The sequence below is a fragment of the Corvus moneduloides genome, chromosome 3 (assembly GCF_009650955.1).
Source record: "Corvus moneduloides isolate bCorMon1 chromosome 3, bCorMon1.pri, whole genome shotgun sequence".
In the NCBI taxonomy this organism is placed as follows: Eukaryota; Metazoa; Chordata; class Aves; order Passeriformes; family Corvidae; genus Corvus; species Corvus moneduloides.
The window spans coordinates 5,840,266-5,862,963 of NC_045478.1; the positions used below are offsets into that span (position 1 = coordinate 5,840,266).

The 22,698-nt window shown below is 43.1% G+C and overlaps 2 protein-coding genes and 1 long non-coding RNA gene across 4 annotated transcripts; 2 read left to right on the top strand and 1 right to left on the bottom strand.

Moving 5' to 3' along the window:
- The first annotated feature begins 266 nt into the window (after positions 1-266).
- ENPP4 (ectonucleotide pyrophosphatase/phosphodiesterase 4) lies at positions 267-7,659 on the top strand. Its single transcript, XM_032103993.1, has 3 exons — positions 267-1,131; positions 2,054-2,224; positions 4,644-7,659. The coding sequence occupies exons 1-3, from the start codon at positions 309-311 to the stop codon at positions 5,006-5,008; spliced, it is 1,359 nt and encodes a 452-aa protein (XP_031959884.1). The 5' UTR covers positions 267-308; the 3' UTR covers positions 5,009-7,659.
- Positions 7,660-8,649: 990 nt separating this feature from the next.
- LOC116441736 lies at positions 8,650-12,458 on the top strand. The gene is made up of 2 exons (XR_004239223.1): positions 8,650-8,942; positions 10,261-12,458. It is a non-coding gene; the product is annotated as an uncharacterized LOC116441736 (long non-coding RNA).
- Positions 10,472-21,484, bottom strand: ENPP5 (ectonucleotide pyrophosphatase/phosphodiesterase family member 5). Of its 2 annotated transcripts, none has more exons than XM_032103984.1 (4): positions 21,388-21,484; positions 18,657-19,526; positions 15,396-15,572; positions 10,472-14,046 (listed from the first exon to the last, which is right to left on the bottom strand). In XM_032103984.1, the coding sequence occupies exons 2-4, from the start codon at positions 19,519-19,521 to the stop codon at positions 13,676-13,678; spliced, it is 1,413 nt and encodes a 470-aa protein (XP_031959875.1). In that variant the 5' UTR covers positions 19,522-19,526; positions 21,388-21,484; the 3' UTR covers positions 10,472-13,675. The 2 variants fall into 2 exon arrangements, with proteins under 2 accessions (XP_031959875.1, XP_031959874.1); XM_032103983.1 differs by lacking the exon at positions 21,388-21,484 and adding an exon at positions 21,175-21,316.
- Positions 21,485-22,698: the final 1,214 nt, after the last annotated feature.

Consider the following 22,698-nt stretch of genomic DNA (forward strand, 5'->3'; position numbering starts at 1 on the left):
ATCAAAAGAAAACAATTCTTCCTTTCATTTAGTCTGCAGGGGAAAAGATCTCACTGCTCATTTGTTTTAATACATGAAAAACTCTTGGCAATATGCAAGAAACCTCCGAAGTCAGTAGGGAAATCCACTGTTGACTTGAGTGGTTGTTTAGCCTGGGTGTTCTGGAGTTACCCTCCAAAAGGAAGATGTATATAATGTATAGCTGGTTAAACTGGTCACAGCAGAATTGTTTTGGTTATGTGCCTTGTCTTTTTAAATTTTTTCAGGTGCATCTGATTACCTGCTGGAAGTACTGCAAAGTCTGCACAATGAGCTCAATGTTGATGTTATTTTTTGCTGGAATACTCATCTGTTGTGCTCGCTCAGCTGGTGACTCGGTACCCAGGTTACTCCTCGTGTCCTTCGATGGATTCAGGGCTGATTACTTGGAAACCTACAAACTTCCTCATCTCCAGGAATTCATTGAGGATGGTGTGCTTGTAAAAGAAGTCACAAATGCTTTCATCACCAAGACCTTCCCAAACCATTACACCATAGTGACAGGTTTATATGAGGAAAGCCATGGCATCGTGGCTAATGACATGTACGATGCAGATGCCCGGAAAAAGTTTTCACAGTTCAACGATTCAGATCCCTTCTGGTGGGATGAGGCAGTTCCAATTTGGGTAACAAATCAACAGCAGGGAAAGGGAGCAAGTGCTGCTGCAATGTGGCCTGGTAGTGATGTAAAAATCAACAACACGACCCCTCAGTTCTTTATGAAGTACAACTTCTCAGTGAAGTTTGAGGAGAGAGTGGAGAGTATTGTTGCATGGCTGAACAGCTCTGACCCAGTGGTCAATTTTGCTGTGCTCTACTGGGAAGAACCAGATGCAAGCGGGCACAAGTATGGCCCAGACGACACCCAGAACATGCGCAGAGTGTTGGAAGAAGTGGATCAACATGTTGGTTTCCTCATGAATAAACTGAAGGCATCGGGTTTGTGGGACACTGTTAACGTGATAATAACGAGTGACCACGGAATGGCCTCCTGCTCTGCAAAGAGGCTGATTGTCCTGGATGAATGCCTCGGGCGCAATAACTACACCCTCATAGACAAGACTCCGGTTGCTGCAGTGCTGCCAAGGCAGAGTATGTTTGAGTTTGGTTATTTTTTAAGGCATACACTGAGGATTAAATCTTGTTTATCTTGCCTCTGAAAAGTACACAGTTTATTAGATTGTTTTAATCTTTTGCAAAACCTATGGAGTTCGTGTTGCAGAATTTGGACATAATGAGAAAGCTAAAGAATGATGGTTTGTTTAGAAGTTTGTTTTGGCAGTCAGGGGGACAAGGAGAGTTTCTTGTCAAATTTCTGTGGCTGATAAGATGACCCTGGTACAGGGGGTTGAGAAAGTAGATAGGTACTTAGTGTGCCTGATCTCTTGTTGCTCACTTAGTCTATGCCGCTGTAATTCACAGTGAGCATGAAATAAACCCATGTTGTTATTTTGAATAAAAAAAAGTCATTGTGTAAATTTCCAAGTGAAAATCTAGTCCCAGTTTTGATTATTTTACTACTTCTTGTTTGGAGAGTGAAACTTAAGATTCCTTACTGTGAATTCCATTTTTGTATCTCGGAGTAATCCCCAACAGTCATGTCTGAAATCATGACACTGCTGGCCTCTCTGTGGCCAGACTAATGAAAAAAGTGATTCATACGGTTAAAAAAAAAAAAAAATTACTGCATTGGATAAAATACTGACTACTTGAGGGGGTGATTGCTTTTTCTTGATTTCTCTGCTTGAATTTTGCCCTTCAAACCCAGATGATGAATTGAGTTGTAGGTCTAAACCTACATCTGGGAGGTGTCTGATTTAAAATGAAAGCAAATTTTGAAATCCACCTCGACACATGTAGCATTTCATAAGGGACATGAAAAAATCCTTTTCTATGTGGGGTTTTTTTTTTTAATAATTGTTTTGAAATAATGGAACTTGGGTTTAATGATAGATAATTGTAGTAAACAAGAGTTAATTTCCAGCTGTTTCACATGCAGTTTTTTCGTTGGCAGACAAAGAAGTTGTGTATAACTTACTGAAAAATTGCAACAGTCACATGAAGGTTTATCTGAAAGAAGAAATTCCAGACAGATTCCATTATCGCCATAACAAGAGAATCCAGCCCATAATTCTGGTTGCAGACGAAGGCTGGACAATTGTACAGAATGAGTCCCTCTCCAAGTGTAAGTGTGTGTTGCTCTGTGGTTTGTGTGGGTAAACTGCCTTGTTTCTATTCCAGCCAGCTGCAGGATGGCCCTCGTTTAGGAGGGGGAGTCCTGGCACTGTGCAGGTTTCGGAGTAGTGCAGCACTTTCTAGAACATTGTCAACTTGAGCCTGGAGTGTTCTTAACAGATGAGGAGGATTTGGGGGATATTCTGTTGGCTGAAACACTTTGCTATGTTCAATTTAATAGTCTGAGTTATCTTAGGTTAGCAGTCTGTCTCAAGCTTTCCCTGGAGTGTGGTTAACTTTTTATTGTATATAAAATATATATGTAGAGGTATATATCAAAGCGTGCAACACACAGCATTTAATATCACAGTACATGTACTAGGGAATGAAAATTAATGGCAGGAAATACTAAAAATAGTAGGAACACACCAGCATGTTTGAAAGACTAAACTCAGAACAGGTGTCACTTCTCAGTGCCTTGCTAAACTGTGCCCTTTCTTCCTGCTAGGTGCTATGAATGTCAAATTACACATACATATATATGTATGTATATACATATATATGTATATATATTTGCAGGTGTTCCACATGCAGGGATTTTTTTTGGCAGACAAGGGGCATGTATAATTTACTGAAAAAAAATGCAACAGTCACATGAAAGTATATCTCAAAGAAGAAATTCCAGATATATTTCTTTCTTGTAATAGTAATAGCATTCAGCCTGAAGTTCTGGTTGCAGATGAAGGCTCTATGTGGGTGTATATATGTGTGTTCAGAAAGTGATTGGACAGATTCTTTGTAGGAAAATCCATTAATAAAAATTAAATACAAAGGTACCGACTTCCAGGAAGTTTCCGAGCAGCCAACAGCTTGAAGCTGGTTGGTAGGTCAGGGATATCCCTCCTGCATACTTCCCTGTACAACTGCTGTTAGAGACAGGGTGTTAGGTGGTGTAAAATCCTGGTTTCACCCAGTTTGGCTGATCTTAATGTCTTCCCTTTGCAGAATTAAGTTCAGGTTTTTTCAGTATTTTTACAGAAGCACTGCTTTTTCATGCAAGATGTGTTTATATTTTAATTTCCCCTCAGATTTGCAACACTTATCTTCAAATTGGCAACATGTAGCACAGGTGTTCTCTGATCAGAGTTCTCTTTTTCTTGTTTCTGGTTAGATTCAATGTCATGTAACTAAAAATAGTTAGTAAGTGAATATTTATAAGGAACAGCATTGCATCAGTTGAAGTGAATCACTTTTCAAATCACTTTTATTTGCAAAGGTTTCCCAGAATCTGGCAGGGGAGGTTTTACCCTAAAAGCCTGTTTAAGGTTTACTGTCTTAATGGACAAAGTGGCAGCACAGTGATTGCCAAGTGTACCAGTACCTCCACACTCCAGAATCATCCTTCAGAGGTGAAAAACTGGGAACTTCATTGGAGAGGGAACCTGGAGTAGCTCTGTTCAAAACAAACAAGTAGTAAAAGGCAGGAAAAAATCTAGAAAGATGTGTCAAAACAAACAAGATGTAGCAAACAGAAAGCGTGGAGAACATTAAAAAGGACTAGTGGAAGCTCATTGAAGTGGTGAGTGTGACCTAATCAGTTGGAATCTGGACATTTTGCATCAGAAGCTTCAGGGAAGCACCCAAGGAAACAGTTCTCAGGCATATTCCTCAACTGTTACTAAGACATGGATTCAGACTTAAATGCAGTAACTCAAATACCATGTTGTACATGCTGTGAGAGACTTCTGGCACCTTGGACAGGGTTTTCAGGAACGCTGTTAGGAAATTTGACAATGGCTGCTTTTTAGCTGTTTATAGTCCATCTTAAAAAACCTACCAGATGTCCAAGTACTCCTGACCTTATAGCTACAAAGGTTTTGCTGTGGGCCCGCCAGAGGCACAGTGAACCTTTGCTTTTGGTTTTCACTCTTTGGGTGTCCCTTCATCTGAAGTATCTAATCTGATAAGCATGAATTGAGAGTATTTAATATGCTCTAACTGAACACCATCAAGGGAAAGGTGCCTGATTTTTAATAAGTAATTAAAATGTCCACTCTGCAAGGAGAGGTGACTTTCCAAAATCTGAGAAGTAAATGTTTACATTCCAGCTACTGACTCATTGTGGAGTGCCAACCTTCTTTTCAACTTTGGCACGAAGAATGGGAAGGGGAAGGCTGGAAATGTTAAGCACTGAAAGGAAAAGAGATTAATGGGAGGGAGGACCATTGGTGAGGGCCAGTATGGGGGAAGACCTGTGGGGTTTGGGGAAGAGGGAAGGAACTGTGGCTTCCTTCTGTGGTTGATCCAAGAGCTGCTGTGCGTTACCCTTGGTTAAAACACGTGCTTTGGGGGTGAGGGCAGATGGGGAGGGGAACAGTGACTCTGCAGCAGAGGCTGTGACAGTAACTGTGTGCTCTGCCCCACTGCAGTGGGGGACCACGGCTATGACAACGCCCTGCCCAGCATGCACCCGTTCCTGGCCGCGCACGGTCCTGCCTTCCGCCACGGCTACAGCCACAGCACTATGGACAACGTGGACATCTACCCCATGATGTGCCACGTCCTGGGGCTCACCCCACGGCCACACAACGGCACCTTCGCCAACACCAAGTGCCTGCTGGCTGATCAGTGGTGCATCAGTGTCCCCGAGGCCATTGGGATCGTCATCGGGGCTTTCATAGTGCTCAGCACTTTCACCTGCATCATCATCATCTCCAAGAACAGAGTGGCTCCCTCCCGGCCCTTTGCCCGGCTCCAGTTACAGAGTGATGATGATGATCCTTTGATTGGATAGCGCGGAGGGAGCCTCGCCCCGCTTCTTAAATTGTGATTTCAGGAAAACAGCTTCAATTTGCACTGGATGGCATTCTTTGTTTGATGCACTTTATCTGTGTAAAATACTGTACAGCCAGACCCTGCTGATTTGTGTGACTAGTGTCCTATAAAAATATTTTCATAACAAAACAGTGACCAGGTGGCTTTTTACTGGAAGAGATGCTTAACAAAATAAGGATGCTTAGTTTTTCATTCTGAAGCCTCTGAACACTTTCAGAATGAGACTCCAGTGTAGCTAGCCAGGACAGATGAAATGAATTTTAATATTTGTAAATGATAATTGCTTTTTTTGTATTAAATTAATATTGACTACTTTTAGTGTTCTTGCACCTGTGTTGGAAAGAAAAACTTTATTGAGAGTTAGGAGTTAGCTTTGTTTGGAGAGTATATTCTCGTGTGCCCTTAAATTTGGGGAAAGAGAAGATCCAAGACTTTTGTTTCTACCCTTAGTCATCAATGTGACAAGAAACTTCTGAGAAAGAAAGTAGAAGTCAGTGATGAAAGAACTGGTGCATATCTCTTCTATTTTGAGCAATAAACTATGTGGTTCAGCACTTACAAGCCTGGGCAGGTGGCTCTGACATCTTTGGAATGCGTCTCTGGACGACTTAGATCCACAGATCCAGCTGGGATGGCACTACTGCCTTATCTCAAGAAAGTCAGTTTAACCTGGGAATCTTTGAATTACCCAGTTTCATGGGCTGTAGATGTAAAATTACTGCTCCTAAACCCTGTGGAAATTTTCTCAGGAGTAAATTCTACTGAAGGTGTTTTTGAGATAAAGGTGGTTCTGCCCTGTGTACCAGCTCGTACTTGTCTTTTGAAGGCTGTTGTGCTAAAAAGCAACAATTGAAAGTTTGATGTGCAAGTCATCAAGCAAGGATTCCAAACTCTTATTTTACACCCTGGAAAATTAAAGGAAGAAGTTAGCAGATCTTATCTGAAAAAATAAATTCTCTAAAATGTTTGAGGTACGTAGATGCAAATTCCTGATGAAGACCAGAGCTGTTCTCTTAATTGAAACTCTTGATTCTTTGTTAATGGTCATCTAGTAAACTTGCTGTAAAAAAAAATGTTTGACTGAAAAACCCTTAAATGGTACCTTATCTTTCAGTGAGGTTAAATTGTTATTGCTAACCCAAAAAGTGAATTACAGTTACCAAGTCCATTTCCTACAAGTTTGATGGTTTTAAAAAATAAAGTGACAGAGGTATCTGGTAGCAATGGGGTTTCTCTTTCACAACTTCAAATTCATTGCAATTTGATGTTGGCCACAGCCTTTTAGCGATCCAGCAGGGACTTTAGAGGGAAGGGGTTACTTTGAACTGCCCACTGAAAAAAAGAAACTTGTTATTTATAAATGTGTGGAAGTTTTAGTAATTTGTGTCTTCCTCTCTAGGGATTCCATTGTACTGATTAAAAACACAATCCAAAACCTAACCAGTTCTGCTTTTTTTTTTCCTCTCAAACTACTAATGCTTTACTTGAAAAAGTTCAGATTAATGGAAAGAGGCTCAGGCCCCTTGAAAAATCTGTGCTGTTACTGACAGGGTACTGGATTTTACTAGAGCAGTAGCTGGACTGAACACAGAGTCACTTCCTCATCCTGCCAGATTTAAATTAATTCCATGCACCAAGAGGTCAGGTTAATGAGTAACTATGAAGGGAACGTGTTGCAGGGTAGAGCCTAGGCTTAGATATGCTGTAAAAGGGAGGATGCTTGAATTCATGTGTTAGAGAGAGTTTTGTTAGGTTCTGGTAATTCTGCTAATACAGAGTGGGATCCTCAGAGGGTCAGTCAGTCAGAGAATTACTGGAGATGCTTTGCATCATCTGTGTTTGGAAAGGCTTGACTGAGTTTACCTTTCTGGCAGACACAGTAAGGCCAGACTGTAGTGTCCTCTGCCTGTGAGGTTTTGGTTTTTTTCTAGAAGCTAAAACTGACGAGGACAGTATTTTCTCCACTCTGTTCTCCTCCTTCTCCCCAGCAGTTGTCACACTGTGTAGCTGATGTGTTCTCAGTTCCTCTGTGGATCCCCTCCCAGGCAGGTGCCAAAGTTACCACCAAGGCTTTGGTGACCAGAACTGTAAAGGCTGCTTGAAGCACAGTGGCAGAACTCTGATCTGAAATAGGAATGTTGGTACAGATGGGGAGATCAAGGTTTAAATGCATTTCTCCTCCTAGCTCCTAGGCAGCCCCTTCTGATGAGAACTGCTACAGGCACTGAGGTGCTGTGAAACCAGCAAGTGGCTGTATCTGGTGGAAATCCTTATCACCCTCTATTCCTCCTCCCTTTAGCACGGAGATGAGACAGTGCTAGTGTTTAACGAGAAAGGGTTTAAAGGGGGAATTTAAGAAGTAGGATAAACTATATTCCAGTTGTACTGCTGATTATTTTCATTTCCGAATCTGTGGTGTGGTCTGTAAGGGTGCTGAGTTTTCTTCCTGGTACAAAGGGAGAACACAGTAGCTCTTGTAAATACAGTTTCATACAGATCATGTACAAATCAAGAGAATCTAGAAAAAACATCTTCCTGTCTTTAAGATACACAGCTGCTTTATTTAAGGATGATTATTTTTAAAAATAGAGCCTTAAACATGACAAAACATTTCCACGGTCTCATTCTGGTTTGTGTGAAGTATTTCTCATGAATGCCAGTGGCTGATTTCCTCTTGAACGGCCAATTCAGAACAAGAACAGCAAAGCTGTGGCTTCTGCTTCCTCAAGGCTGCGATCAAGGGACAGTAGTTTGTGGCAACATTTAATGACTTGCTAAATAGACACAACTCAGCAATGGTCCCACAGGGCACGTTAATTCAGGGGAATTTCCTAACATTTAACTGACTTTGCAGTTTAGAGGGGAATAGGGGATATTTAGTGACACTTCCCAGCACTGAAGGCTTATGTTTCATTACTGCCTCCACACAGGACCTCTCCACTCTGGGCACAGCAGCCCTAAAACATCCACCCCTCTGGGGTTCTGTGCTTTCTGAGCATTGGCATCAAGGAAACAGTTCCAGAATTGAGCTGATTTCACCTGACTACAGCTCTGAAATACTGCTTTCAGTAACTTGCTGCATACACACTACCTGTGAAAATAAACCCACTTTGTGTACCTCCAAGGATCAGACCACAGGGACAGATGTTTGCTCTAACATGCTTGGTAGCATCCTTTATTGCAAAAAAACAGTAATGGAGGTTTGTTAATATGATTCAGATCAGGATTTCATTATGGAAAGGCTGATACCACTATTGAATTTATCATTTTCACGACCTTGCAGCAATTTTTGTAGTTTATCATCTAATAAATACTTGTATCATCTTTACTGTAGGACAAACATGCCATGAAAGGTTTGTACAGCAGCACAGATATGGTCAACACAGCATCCATGGCACTATTTAAGCAGGGAAGAAGACTGGGAAGTAAGCCTGTTAAATTTCCATTTTACAGAACAACAGGACCCAACCACTGCACATTTGTCCTTCTCCCACGTGCAGGTCAAGATTGTGTTGTTCACACTTCTGACTGGTGTCCCTATCCCAGCCCATGGCAGGGGGGTTGAAATGAGCTGATCTTTAAGGTCCCCCCCAACCCAAACCATCCTATGATTGTATGAAAAGTCAATTTATACAACACTTCATCTTAACAACAGGTTTGGCAGTGCTGGGTTAATGGTTGGACTGGATGATCTTAAAGATCTTTTCCAACCTAAATGATTTCATGAATCTGATTTTTCTGCCTTTTTTTTTCTTTTTTTTTTTTTTTTTTGTGACTGCATTTCTTGAAGCAGCATTACTGCAGCTCTTGACCAAGAAAGTCTGGAAGATACTTTTTTAGTAAAAGAAACTGGAATCCTATTGGTAACAGCTTTTTCCATATATGGCAGCAAGGTGGGTGTAGTGGTTTGGTCCAAAATACTCATTACTGTTTATCTGCTGTGAGATAAGAATTAGGAGAAATGCAAAACAGGCATCAAACTTGAAAGAATATAAAGAAGTTTATTAACAGACCTAAAAGAAGAAAAAAAATTATACCACCTTCAGAACTCTCCTCCTCCCCCCACCTTCCTCCCTTCTCCCACTGACACTGTGAAAAGACAACCCTTAAGATGTTCAGTCTGTTTACCACTTCCATAATAACCTTGTTCAGTCCATTTAGAAAGAGAAGTCTCTTCTTGCTCATGCTATGAAAACATTATCACAACGAGACAGCCGCCCACTTCCAAATATTGTTCAGTCCATTTAGGAAGAGGAGTCTCTCTGCTCGCGTGTGAGTCCCTTCCCCCGACTTGCAGCTTTTCCCGCAACTGCCTTCGAGGGTCCACTCTTGAAGTTCTTTGGGGTACAATTTTAAGGTCGAGCTGTTCAGAAACAAAAACAGAGGCCCTTCTCCTTCCCTGGGAGCAAAGGGTCTTCATCATCTTCATCTTTAGGACTATCTCTGGGAGCATCTCTAGGAACTGAGGTTTTCTCCTTTCCCATTTGGAGCAAAAGTCCTCATCTGGTTCATCTCTACGGACTGAGGTTTTCTCCTTTCCCGTTTGGAGCAAAAGTCCTCATCTGGTTCATCTCTCCCTGTCCAAACTTCTCATGAAATTACAGCTGCGTCAGCATCTGCCTATCTCAGCGCAGGTGCTTTTGCTTACGAGTTGAACACTCCACCCCCCATATCTTCATGAAATTACAACGGGATACTCTGATATATCATAGCTTCACAACAGAATTTCAGCTTTAAGCATCTCCTCTCTCTCTTCCCTCAGGTTTTCAGCTCTTCACAGCAATAAAAGGGTTACTCTCACCTCGGCCTTGCAGCTTTGCAGCTGGAATGTTGAATGTTTCTTATCGCAGTGGAGAGGGGGGAGAGCCGAGCCGCTCCAGCTGCCCACGGCAAGGCAGTGGGGGGGGGTTCCACGACTGGAACAGGTCCATGGCTTCAGGACGGCCGTGGCCCGGCCCGGCCTGGCCCGAGCAGGGCCTGGCCAGGCCCCACAGCCACCTGTCCCAGCGCCGGAAACGAGAGAGAGCTTGGAGGGGGAGTTTGCCTATTCTTAAATGTGGATCACAGAGGTGATCACAACTTTAAGTGGCTTAGAGAATTGTCCATATTCAAACTGGCCAGCTGATAGGTTCTATCAGTTCCCAGAGGAAACTGTAAGCACCCCTTAGCAAGGACGTCCCTTCCGGGACTATGCTTGCTAACCTATGACAGTGGGAAACAAGAAGTCTGTTATGTAAGAACTGTGACCTAAAATTCCTAGGTTCTATCACACTTCCAGTTATTTTTAACAAAGGCACACACTATGCAGAGTCCAAGGAATATTTGGGATGCATACAAGTTGAGACCATTCTCCCCCAGTCATCTGCCCCCCAGTTCAAGTTTGTTTTCCAGAAGTGTTTTAAATGAAGCCAGCACTCCATGCTTGACAGCATTATAGCAAAGATATATTTTAACTTCAGCATTTCCAAACAAGAAGAAACAAAGAAAACATTTGACATCTGTATGCTCCACAGTCAGTAATGAAACACATCATGCATCATTCTTGGTTTCCAAGCTTAAGTTACAAGCAGTACACAGTGTACTCAGATTCGCCTTCCAGTAAAGTTGTTTGTACATCATAGAAAGTATCATATACACAGAAACCAAATCCCACCCAAAAAGGTGTCTGCAAAATGTCACATCAGAGAAGAAGTCTCTATTTTTCTCCAGTGGCATCATCTGTGCTTTCAATTTCATTAAGCTCACACCCAACAACTTAAAACAGTTGGGCAAATGTCCTAACAAGGAACTACCCAAGAGATACCTGCAAATGCACCTAAGAATAAAAGAAATGTTTGACCCTAAACTGAAATACCCAAATGCTACAAGATTCCCTTCATTTTTTTACAAAGTTTTATTTTGCCCTCCTCTAAGAAGGGCCTCACAGTGCAATACAGAACAATTATATCAACAATTCTCATGTTCGTGTCCTCAGCCTACTCTGAGTATTATTGTTCCCAAACCTTTTGTTGGGGGCAACCTACTGCTCTTCCCTTGTTGCATATTTGGACAGGTACGTCTAAGTCCCAGATGACTGAACAACACTGACAAACTTTGCCCCCTCCTTAAAACCAAGGGTCACTTTGGCTGACGATAGCACTACACTTGCCACAGTTAAAGTGGAGTTTAAGGAAAAGCTCTGAGATTACAACCCAGTTATTTTTACATCTGCCACGATCACTGCTATGAAATTACTGCAATAAGAATTTCTACTAAAGCAACATGTTCCAAAGTGCAGAAGCTACAGGTGAGGGGTATGGCATTGTTATGACAATTGCCACTGTTATTGCCTTATCAAAGCCTGCAGATCTTCTTTAAACACACACTAAGTTTGTGCTACAATTCATTTTTAAGCTGCCAACAAGCAAGAAAAGGTGGACTCAATGCATCAGTTTCCTGTGTGCCATCCACTTTTTGGAAGGTGAGTAGGGAAGGGATTAGTAACAACTCAGAGATTCGGGTTTCCTGCTCCGATTTCCCCAGTCTCTGAACACTGCTGTGAACGCGGTACTGCTGTTGTAGTTCAGCTGGAGCCCCTGCAGCTTTAGCTGTGCCAGCAAATTCAACTTCAGGCACAGCTAATGGCCAGCTGCACTAAGAATCAGCCTTACAGACATTTTCCTTCAGTGTTTTCTTAAGAAAATGGCAATGCAGGAAAACAAGGCCATTCACAACATAGTAACAGCACTGAGCCAGTTGCAGTTCACAGGATTTCATATACATCCCCCAAATTAATGGCTGTCTTCCACCAGACCTGCATTTTTCCTGCCTTCCTAAAGCTACTATTACAGCTGAACTTCCAGAATATCCCTTAAGTTGGGCTATTTCATTGCCTTCCCTCTGAAGCATTCGCTGCTCCCAGATGTGGCCTCTGGAAATGTCCGCATCTGTCTGCAAGACAGCTTGGTGCTAAGCAAGTGTCCCTGCCATCACAGAGGAACCCAGCAGTCTTCATTAAGTCTGGAATTTAGCCCAGCAAAATGAATTCCGTACCCCAGCCCTCCCCTTGCAGAACTGTCTGTCAGTCACGCCCTTGGTTTGGCAGAGCACAGCCAAAGCCAAAGTGTTCCCATCCTTGCCCTCTGCTGGGGGCTGTGGATACAGCCATCAATTGCACTTTAAAATACTCAGTCTGCTACGTCTGCACGAATTTTGAAAGTTTCTTTCTCCTTCAGGCATTGTACTCAGCAACAAAGTGATGAGAAATACTATCATCTCACCCAGGGAGAAGGGGAAAAGTCTGACAATAGACAACTTTTCTCACTTCTGAATATGTTTTTCATATACACCTCAGCAGCAGCTTCTCACCTACCATTTAAGTGAGCTCACAAAAACCCCCACAACTACACTAGCAAGAAGATTTATTGCTACACATAAAAGAATGTGAATAATACGTACCTTTGTTAACTCAGAATTAATATTTTTCCCTAACAGAGGCTTTCCTCTGGAAAAACAAACTCCAGTCTTACACCTTTTTTTATTAAAGTGTGCTTTTTCAGACTTAACGTATATGGCTTAAGATTTATACAGCTGCCCTTAAACTGCATGTGTAATCCTGATCATCCCATTCCAAGGCCCATGCAGACACAGCAGATAAAGCACAAGACACAAGTCAAACTCAGTCTCCAACATCAGACCAGATGCACACCCAGGGACAAGCCTGACAGCACTTTGAAACCAGCTTGAGCATCCTTAACTTATTCAGAGAGAACTTACTCAGAGAAAAGGCTCCATTTGGATATACAGGTGTGGTGCTTGTATGTGTCTTTATCCTGCCAGCTGCATGGAACTCCTAGATTTAGTGCAGTGTACAGGAAATAGAAAAAGTAAAGATCTACATTTACCTAAAATCATATCTAAAGTGGTAAAAACCTGTATTTACTGAAATAAAATTTTAAAACATTAAGAATCAAGCAGTTTAATGCTGATTGCTAAAGGCAATACCACTTAGATTCATTTTTTGGGGCTACAATTAACACAGTAGTTGGAAGAAATATATGTAACTCCAAACTTAGACACTTAGCACTGCATGACCTAGCTGAATAATAATGTTCTTTTCTGCAGGATTTAACCCACCAAGTTATCTGTAATAGTGATCCATGCAAAAGCTTCCTTGGGCAGAGAAGAAAAAAAAAAACCCAAGGAAGTTTAGTACCATTCAGTGACTTGTTAGAATCAAAGAGACTCAAAAAACCTCTCAAAGAATAAAAGAAAAAAAAAGGGTGGGAAATGAAATCACCATTTAATAGTCTGTGAAGTGCACCCCAGTTTATGTTATTGTCCTAAAATTAGCCATAATAAGGTATTTGAGGTCTGTTGTCACTACAGGTCTTCATACACACAGAGCTTTCCACGTTTACCTACGGTATCTTCAACCCCTGGAAGATGAAGTGACTGCAGGGTGAAAAAGGAACATGCCCTCTCTCTGCATACCTGGTCTGTACATGCCCCAGAGTACCAATGAATCAGCACCCATCTCCGTTCACTCCACATATTTATGCTGATCCACCTCCATTGTTTATTTTCTTTGTAAAGGCTTATTTTAAGCCTCAAACAGGAGGTGTTTGAGGTGTTATCCCAGGTGTTATTAATCTTGCAGCAGTGGCTGGGCAGCTTCAGTGTGTTGGATTTGCATGGAATTTGCTTGGGCGAGGACAAAATGCTTAACAAAAACTGCAGTAAAAACCAAAACAAGCAAGCTGCCCAGGAAGACTCCTACAACAGTGGAGTAGGTGTCTGCTCCACGGGCTCCAGGAACTTCTTCAGCAAGTATATCCTTCACAGCATTGAAGGAACCATTGTTGGGCAGTGGGTTGATGCCAAGAAGATGACACAGTAAGGGGTACAAGTCTGTCGCATTCATGAATTCTTTGGTGACATTCTTTCTGAAAGCAGGCCCAACTGCCAAAAAAATGGGATGCATTTCTGGTACAGTGTTGTCATATCCATGATTACCAACTAGAAATAGAAGATAGGTAAAGGTCAATATCCCGAAGTTGCAAAACAAGCATTGAACCTTTTCCTAGAATTAGCAGAATGCAGAAAAGGCACAGCCATCAGTTATCCTTAGAGAGGTTTAGAAGAATTGTTTTGATTGACAGCACAAATGTCTCCTAGCACATACCAAGTCTCAGAACTGCAAAGAGAAAAGACCTAAAAAAACCCACAATGGAGAACACTATTTGGCAAAGAGGGGAAAAAAACGTGAGCTCATATGGCAGTAACACCATTGTCAATGCCACCCTGGGTACACCCAAACTTCCTTAATTTTCCTCAAGGAAAAACTCCAACTTTGCAACTGGTCCAGATCTCTTTGAGAAAATTAAAAAAAAACATGTAGAGTCAGACTGTCCATGTGACTCTGAATAGACACTTTGACATTTTGTCCAATTTTGTGCACCATCAACTCCTCAACAAGGAAGAAGAACTCACTGGTGGGTGTCCAGTGCCCATTCCTGACAGGGGCATTAAAAACAGGGAACATGTCAAACACATAGGTACAAGAAGCTGCTCTCAGCAGCTACTGAAAAGCTTGTTATGTCTTGCTGGTAGTGGTCTTCAGGTTCATAACTAGCACCAAAGTTCAAAAGGTTCTCAATTAGAAATGTAAGAACTGACCACATGACCCCTGTATTTTAGGTAACCAAGAAGTTACAGTTCACTGTCTCCATGCTACCTATAATAAATTTCAAAACTTCAAGGTGAGGAACTTGAAAGTGATCAGGGTTTTATACCTCCAAATCACTTAGAATGCACTTTTTCCTCCAAGGCAAATGAAATTCACTGGTGTGCAGTAACACAATATCCAAGACTCTTTGTAGCAATAGAATGAGGTTACTCAAGTGTAGCACCCACACAAGCTGAGGATTTTCAAAAAGTCTTCTTCCATTTCCAACCCAACCCAACCCTTGTCCAGTAAGTAAGTAAACATGATAAAACAACCCTATTCACCCTCTACTCAATACATTCAGTTACAACTTTCTTTTTTAATCGCTCAAGAAGTGCTTGTTGGTTTGCTACATCCTGAAGGACCTCAAGTATGGGGCCACTAAAACATGTGATTGATCTTATCTCAGTAAATTTAATGTTTAAAGAAACAGTAAGTGCAGATCCTCCTCCCCTAAGAGTAGGGTGCTTCTCATCCCATCAGGGGAAAAAATTATAAATTTTACACACTTTAGTTTTCCCTCCCAGCCTTACAAATAAAAAAAAAAATGAACATTGGTTGATACTAGGAGAGAAAGTACCACTTAAGGTCTCTGCCTTGGAAGATACTGCAAAACACACTATAAAGACAGAATACTTACACAGAAAACTGTCAGTCTTATTATGTACAATTTCCCATCCTTTATCAGCCACTGCTAAGATGGGCTGAATTTTACTGTTGTGTTTGTAGTGAAATCTATCTGGAATCTGCTCCTTTTTATATACAGTCATGTTGGGATGAGCGTTGGCCAAAGCTTCATACACTTCATCCACTTTGCCTTCAAACAAACAAAAGAGACAAAAGAAAAAATTAAACATACCAGTGTGTTTACTGAACTCATCAGTAGTTAAAATACAGCTGAAAGAAGAGGGCAAAATGCCCCAGAAGGGTAAGAGACAACAGTGTGCACAGAAGTTACTGTGAGAAATCCAGAGCCTCAGTCACGGTAACATCCCCCTCAGCACCAGACTTCACAGCCTGTTCCCAAGCAAGAAGTGCCTTGCTAATTTTAGAAAAACCCCTCATTTCACAGTTATCAGAATGTAAGCTTCTCACAGGAATGAGTTAGAAAGCATTGAGTTGTCTCCTAGAAAAGGAGCCAAACTCTCCTAGCTCCATGCAAAGCCTGAAAGCAAGAAGACAGCTCCTAAGCCTGTTTGTGAGGTAATGGCTGCATTCAGGCCGAATTCTGTCACCCAGCTGGCTGTGACAAGTGACACTTTTCATCTATTTTAAAGCAGTTTGTTTGTTGCTTTCCTTTGTTATTCAGTAACAGCCAACAGCATGAGCTACTCCTCTGTATTCCCAGTGCCTTCTCCTTTCCCTTCCCTAGTCACAGTGAACACAAACCCTCAAGAGCTCTACTAACACTGAATAAAAAAGGCATTTTGCAACCTCAGTTTTAAGTTGCTTATTTCCAGTTTCTGAGCTTGCCTTTCCAGTAAAAGCCACTGAAGAACCACAACCAGTTGGACAAGCTGGCTGGAACACCAGTGCACAGAAAGGAGGAACCAGAACAGAGAGCCAGGAACACAAGAGCAAATTCAGGAACTGACATCTGAGCAAATTCCTTCACTCCCCACCTCCACTTAAAGCCAGATTTCTATTGCGGGCTGTGCAGTGCACACAACAGATTCCTGTGACACACCAAATCCCTCAGCCCCATGACTCAGGTAAATATTTGTGTGACATGTGCAGCTGAATGCACAGTGTGTCTGCAGGCCCCTTTCAGCCTGCCATTTCCAGCATCCAAGGAGTTCTGAATGGATCTCATGGAAAAAAGTTTGGGAGAAAGTGGCCAGTGTTTCTAAAGAAATCATCTTCCTTCTTCCTTTTCCCCCTCAATTCCCAGAACAGAGTATAGAAATTCTGAAGGAAAATACGTTAATGTATATTTCTTATCTCAAACTGGCACCAAAAAAAAAAGAATCACGAAATTCAGAGGCAAAACAGAGGTCAATATGAAACAGCAAAAGCTAAGACATCAGCGATAGTTACAGGAACAAGAAGAGGGACTCTAATGCAGCATTTCTAGGACTATATCAGTTATAAAGTTAATTTTGCTATGCCAGTTTTCTATATGGGATGGCAGGGAGGAGAAGTCCCAAATATACCAAACTTGATTTTATGTTAATTATTTGAATTATTATATTTATATTAAATAAAAGAAAAAGGCCAGCATCACCAGCTGTGCTACAGGTACCTTTTTTGTGAACATCTAATTAGTTCCCCACACACACTGATATACCAGCATAGTTAAATGATGGCTTTAATCCATCTCTTGGGGAAGCAATATGCAGCCAAAAAATTAAATGAAATTGCTGCATTTTAAAGCATTCAAACTTTTTCTCAGTCTCACTAAGTTTTACCATTCCCTTGGTTTAAGAAAGACAAACGGAATAACAGGTGAAGAATCAGTGTTATGTACTTAAGCATATGTTAGCTCATACCTAAACTGGCAGTGAAACTCATTGTTTTATAATAAAAATCACAGCTGGTATCATGGAAGAACAGAATTTTAGCTGTGCTCAAAACTAATTCTTGTTTATTGGTAGTGTAATAAATTCCTGAATCTCTGGGCAAAATCAAATCCAAGCTGTTTCTGAAATCCACCGAAATGGCTTTTTTACTATTCTGTCATCTAATTGCAGCAGAGATACTGTTTATTTTCAGCATTTAGCAGATGGGAGAATCAAGTTACGCATCTTCAAGTTCTTGTTTACTGCATTAGGGACATTTCAGCACTGAAGTTTACTTTTACAGCTTCTTTATTTGCTAATGAGAACATCCTGGTCAACCATGTTTGCCTCAATGGGGATGAAGCTCCCAAAGTTGGCTCTTTTATCACCACAGAGAGAAACAGCACCCAGCTACAGGGCCTGCCTGCGCTCAGACAGCAGAGGCCTCCGTTTGGGCATACTCACATTTTAGTCTGGAGTATTCTCCAGATTAAAAATGATGAGACACACTTGTTCATGCACTTAAAGGTCACTTAATTCTGCAAACACCCTCCCTGCCTGGGCATTAAATACAGAGTGCTATCTATCCATTAGTGATGCAAATGTTACAGAATTCTTAAAAAACACCTTTCCAGAAGGTCACCTGAAAACTCAACTTCCAAATTAGCACTTTGTTTGTGTGGGCAGGGGTGTTATTTTCCAGGTTAACACATCTGCACCAAGTAGTTTACAGTACTTGATCATCAAAATAAAGAGCAGATGCATTAGTGACAGTAAACATACACCTGACATTTCAGCAACCCTTAGGTGACTGTAACTAGATTTCAGATTTCAATTCCAACATTATTCTTGCCCATCTTTATCACAGTAAAAATGGTATGAATGTAACTGGCTGGCTGTTCAGCATGACGGGGGAAAAAACTCAAGTGAACTACAATAGCTGGCATCTAATCAAATAGCCAACACAGGCTTTCTTTTTATCAAAGATCCCCATCTGTTCTCAGTTTAGAAATATAATCTGTTCTCAGAGTTAGAAAGATAATTCTTCCACTATGGCTTCAGCACCCTGATGAAAGGCAAGATAGGTAACATTCAGGTGTTATCTATCTAGAGCACTATTCAGCCTTGATAATGCCATTAGATTATTTTACTTCTCACAAGGACTAAAGGATCCTTGGCAGTATTAGTCAACAGCAAACAGATTTGCTTCCTTTTCTTTTCTGAAAGTTACTCCAGGCTTTTGACAGAGCCTGCAAAAAAACCAAAGGGATCCTGCAAGTGCTCTTTGTTCAAGGCTGTTGTCCTACTGCCATCAGTGCTGCTATGCTGCTACCACCAACTCAGTCTATAAAGTTTGGATACTCAAGTATCTCCTCAGGGAACCTTACTGCTGTAGCTCCTACCTTCTTGTGGCAAAATGGCTACTGCAGGGGAGTGGTCGATGACTTTATAGAGCTCTCTGCTCACGTACTGATCAAGCTCAATGAGCCTTTCCAAGGACGACTGTGACATTCCGTGATCACTTGTGACTATGACATTTATCACATCCCACAGCTTCGCTTTCTTCAGTTCAGAAATGAGATACCCCAGTTTTCTGTCAATGTCACTGATTATCGCTCCCATAAGTGGGTTTTCAGGGCCCAGAAAGTGGCCCATCTCATCAGGCTGTTCCCAGTACAGGAGACCAAAGTTTATGGGTTCTTCTGATGTAAACCAGGCAATGAGCTTCGCTACCCTGTCTTCAAAGGGAACAGATTCATTGTAGGGCATGTAATGTGTAGGCAAGACTCCATGTATCTTCACATCTGTTCCAGGCCACATAGCAGCACCAGATTTGTGTCCTTCCCTCTGGTTCGTCACCCATATTGGGGTGGCCTCTTCCCAGAACTTGGAGTTGTGGGTGTTCATTTTGTTCAGGGAGAAGGTTTCATTCAGGACAGGATCGTACATCTCGTTAGCGACGATGCCGTGGCTCTCTGCGTAGAGCCCGGTCACCAGGGTGTAGTGGTTGGGGTACGTCTTCGTTATGAACACGTTCGTGACCTGCCTGACGTGCACCCCGTTCTTCATGGCATAGTGAAAATTGGGAGTGGACACTCTGTAGATGTAATCCCACCGAAACCCATCAAAAGACACGAGCAGCACTCTGGGCTGGGCTGGCTGGTGAGACAGCGCACTTTGAAGACAGAGTAAGAAAATTCCAAGGGCTTTCCAATAACTGCTCATGGCTATTCTGGAAGGTATCTGTCCCCTCTTCTGAGGCAACATGGCATCTGTTGAGCAGAGACAGAAGTTGTCAAAGTCATGACTTAGTTTTAAAAGTGAGTGGTTAAAATATTCCTTATGTATTTATATACTCTAAGACATATTTTACAAAAGCAGGCAAGGACAAGGGAATGGCAGTGACAGGACAAGGGGGAATGGCTTCAAACTGACAAAAGGCAGGGCTAGATTAGATATTAGGAAGAAATTATTTACTGTGAGGGTGGTGAGGCCCTGGAACAGGTCTAGAGAAGCTGTGGCTGCCCCATCCCTGGAAGTGCTCAAGGCCAGGCTGGACAGGGCTCGGAGCAACCTGGGATAGTGGAAGGCGTCCCTGCCCATGGCAGGGGGGCTGGAACAAGATGACCTTTAAGGTCCCTTCCAACCCAAATCATTCTGTGACTCCAGTTCTGATCCTAAGTCTCAAGGACATGAATTACTTCTAGCTATGACTGGCATTCCTTATCTAACAGTCCTTATTATGTCCTTATCTGACATAGGACACGTAATTTCACATTGTATTGGGCTGTGCTCCCCTGCCCCCTCCTGTTCTTCCCAAACATCTTCTTGTTTAAAACTCAGTTATCTACTCAAAGCAAGATCCCTGTAAGAACCCTCACACAGAAATTCCCTGTCTGTAACTGACCTAAAATTTCATGCTAATATTCTCCACTTATTGCTCAACAGCATCACAACCACAAGACCAGGTATTGCTAAATCCAGTTCTGCATGTGGGCTGTACCAATATTCCTCATAGTTCCATCTAGGTTCCCATTTTTCAGCAGTCCTCTGGGACCCAGTCACCACTGAAATTCAGCTGGAAAACAGTGAATTTGTAACAATAAATCCATCTTAATATTTAGAGTACATAAATAGCCTAGTGAATATAAGAAGTTACGGTGTAAAAAGCATCTGAATACCACTGCAACAATGGAATGGGATCTGTGGCTGCCCTATCCCTGGAAGTGAAGTTCAAGCCCAGGTTGGACTGGGCTTGGAGCAACCTGGACTGGTGAAAGGTATCCCTGCCCATGGCAGGGGGTTGGAATGAGATGAGCTTTAAGGTCCCTCCCAACCCGAACCACTCTGTGATTCTAGGATTCTGTGACTTGCAGGCAGTCAAATGTTACACCAAACTTGTGTGTCTCTAGAAATTAAAATCCAGGCTTTGAGTTCTGCTAAGAACAAACTGACACTCCAGAGATGTAATTCCCCTTTCAGCAAACAACACAGACCCAAAGGCTACAGATTCCCTCAGATCCACCTAATGGGACATTTCTTCCAGCTGAACCTGAAGGACACAAGGCCAACACGCTGCAGTGTTCATAGACACAGCTGCCGAATTAGACATAGCCCATAAATTCCCCTTCTGGGGAGGGACAAGTACACCTTGCAGCCTTCTCAAGTGAAATCAAGTCTTTACTTCTGAATTTTACACAGCTAATGACCTCATCATGATCTATAATTCTATTATTCCAACTCCTTAACTGCATGCTCTTAATAAATAATAAATGATGGCTGGTTTGGTTTTTTCCCCAAGGCCTCCTCATATTGTTTTCCCCTGGATACAACCTAAGCACATCTATTGACCCGGGTCTCTGCGGAACTCGGCACCACAAAACCTGGGGGACCCGAGAGGCTCTGGGGGAACGAACCCACCGGACTGCCAAGGGCAGGAGCTGCCACACGGACACACGGACGGACACGACCGACAGAGAAGCGCCCCGGGCCCCGCTCGGCGGCCGCCGGAGCTCAGCACACGCGAACGCCGAGCCCAGGCCGCCATTCCCCACACGCAGCGCCCGCACCACCGCGAGCCCCGGGCCGGAGGACGCCGGGCAGCCCCCGAGCCCCGGAGCCGCCCGCCGTTACCTGAGGGGCCGCGGAGCAGCGGGTCCGGCCCGGCCCCGCCCGGGAGCGGCCCCGGCGCTGTCACTCAGAGCGTGCGGGGCGGGACCGCGCGGGGGCGGGCCCGGGAGGGACGGGGAGGTGGAATTGCGGACTCACAGCGTTATTTGGGTCGCGAAAGAGCTCTGAGATCAGCGTCCGGCCTTTGACCGAGCGGCACCGTGTCAGCTGAACCGCGGCCCTCAGTGCCATGTCCAGTCTTTCCTTAAACACCTCCAGGGACGGTGACTCCACCGCCTCCCTTGGCAGCCTATTCCAATGTCTAATCATCCGTCCTGTGAAGAAATTATTCTTAATATCCAGCCTAAACCTCCCCTGGCTCAGCCTGAGGCCATGTCCTCTTGTCCTGTCGCTTGTTATCTGGGAGAGGAGCCCGATCCCCCCCCGGCTGCACCCTCCTGTCCGGGAGCTGTGAAGAGCCAGAAGGTTCCCCGTGAGCCTCCTTCTCTCCGGGCTGAGCCCCTTTCCCAGCTCCCTCAGCTGCTCCTCACCAGACTTGTGCTCCAGACCCTTCCCCAGCTCCGTTCCCTTCTCTGGACACGCTCCAGCCCCTCAATGTCCTTCCTGAACTGAGAGCCCCAGAACTGGACACAGCACTCGAGGTGTGGCCTCAGCAGTGTCCAGCACAGAGGGACAGTCATTGCCCTGGTCCTGCTGCCACACTATTGCTGGTACAGCCCAGGTGCCACTGGCCTCCTTGCCCACCTGGGCACACCTGGCTCATGTTCAGCCACTGCCACCAGCACCCCCACGTCACAGGTGAGGTGTGTGTTTGGGGTGGGCTCCCCAGTACAGCCCTTGTGCAGGTGTCAAGAAGGGCAGGTTGTAAGGGTGTTGCTGCATGTCATAAATTTAATAGAAATTAAATAGAAATAGGGCTGGATGGGCTGTGACCCAAATGTAAAAACAAGGAGCAAAATTCATTCTCTGGACATCTGGAGGTGCTTCTTCAGTTAAAAAAATAAAAAAGTTTTGATTCCGCTGTTTTTTTCTAGACTTTTTTCTCCTCTTCTGTTCTGAGGCGCTAAATTTTCTATTTGTTTCCTGGCAGATGCTTTTCCCCACATTGTGATGTCCAGACCCACAACTACGCCCTGGAATGGAAATGAATTTTTCCTTCCTCATTTCACTAGAATCCAAACTGCTGAACTGGACAGAAATCCAAGCTAGGTTTCCCACCTTTCCTTTGCTACATATGAGTCCAAAGTCCGTGTCCTGTGTATGTACACAGACCCCCACCCCACTTCATGGCAGTGTACAAAACCATTATCCTCT

What these genes read in the sequence shown, in the direction of transcription:
- ENPP4 (XM_032103993.1), top strand. Translation starts at nt 309, where the DNA reads ATGAGCTCAATGTTGATGTTATTTTTTGCTGGAATACTCATCTGTTGT. An exon ending in TGCAGTGCTGCCAAGGCAGA is followed by an intron (nt 1,132 to 2,053) that starts GTATGTTTGAGT and finishes TTTCGTTGGCAG; the next exon opens with ACAAAGAAGTTGTGTATAAC. An exon ending in GAATGAGTCCCTCTCCAAGT is followed by an intron (nt 2,225 to 4,643) that starts GTAAGTGTGTGT and finishes GCCCCACTGCAG; the next exon opens with TGGGGGACCACGGCTATGAC.
- ENPP5 (XM_032103983.1), bottom strand. Translation starts at nt 21,301, where the DNA reads ATGGCGGCCTGGGCTCGGCGTTCGCGTGTGCTGAGCTCCGGCGGCCGC. An exon ending in CTCCTGCCCTTGGCAGTCCG is followed by an intron (nt 19,527 to 21,174) that starts GTGGGTTCGTTC and finishes TCTGCTCAACAG; the next exon opens with ATGCCATGTTGCCTCAGAAG. An exon ending in AGCCATTTTGCCACAAGAAG is followed by an intron (nt 15,573 to 18,656) that starts GTAGGAGCTACA and finishes GTTTGTTTGAAG; the next exon opens with GCAAAGTGGATGAAGTGTAT.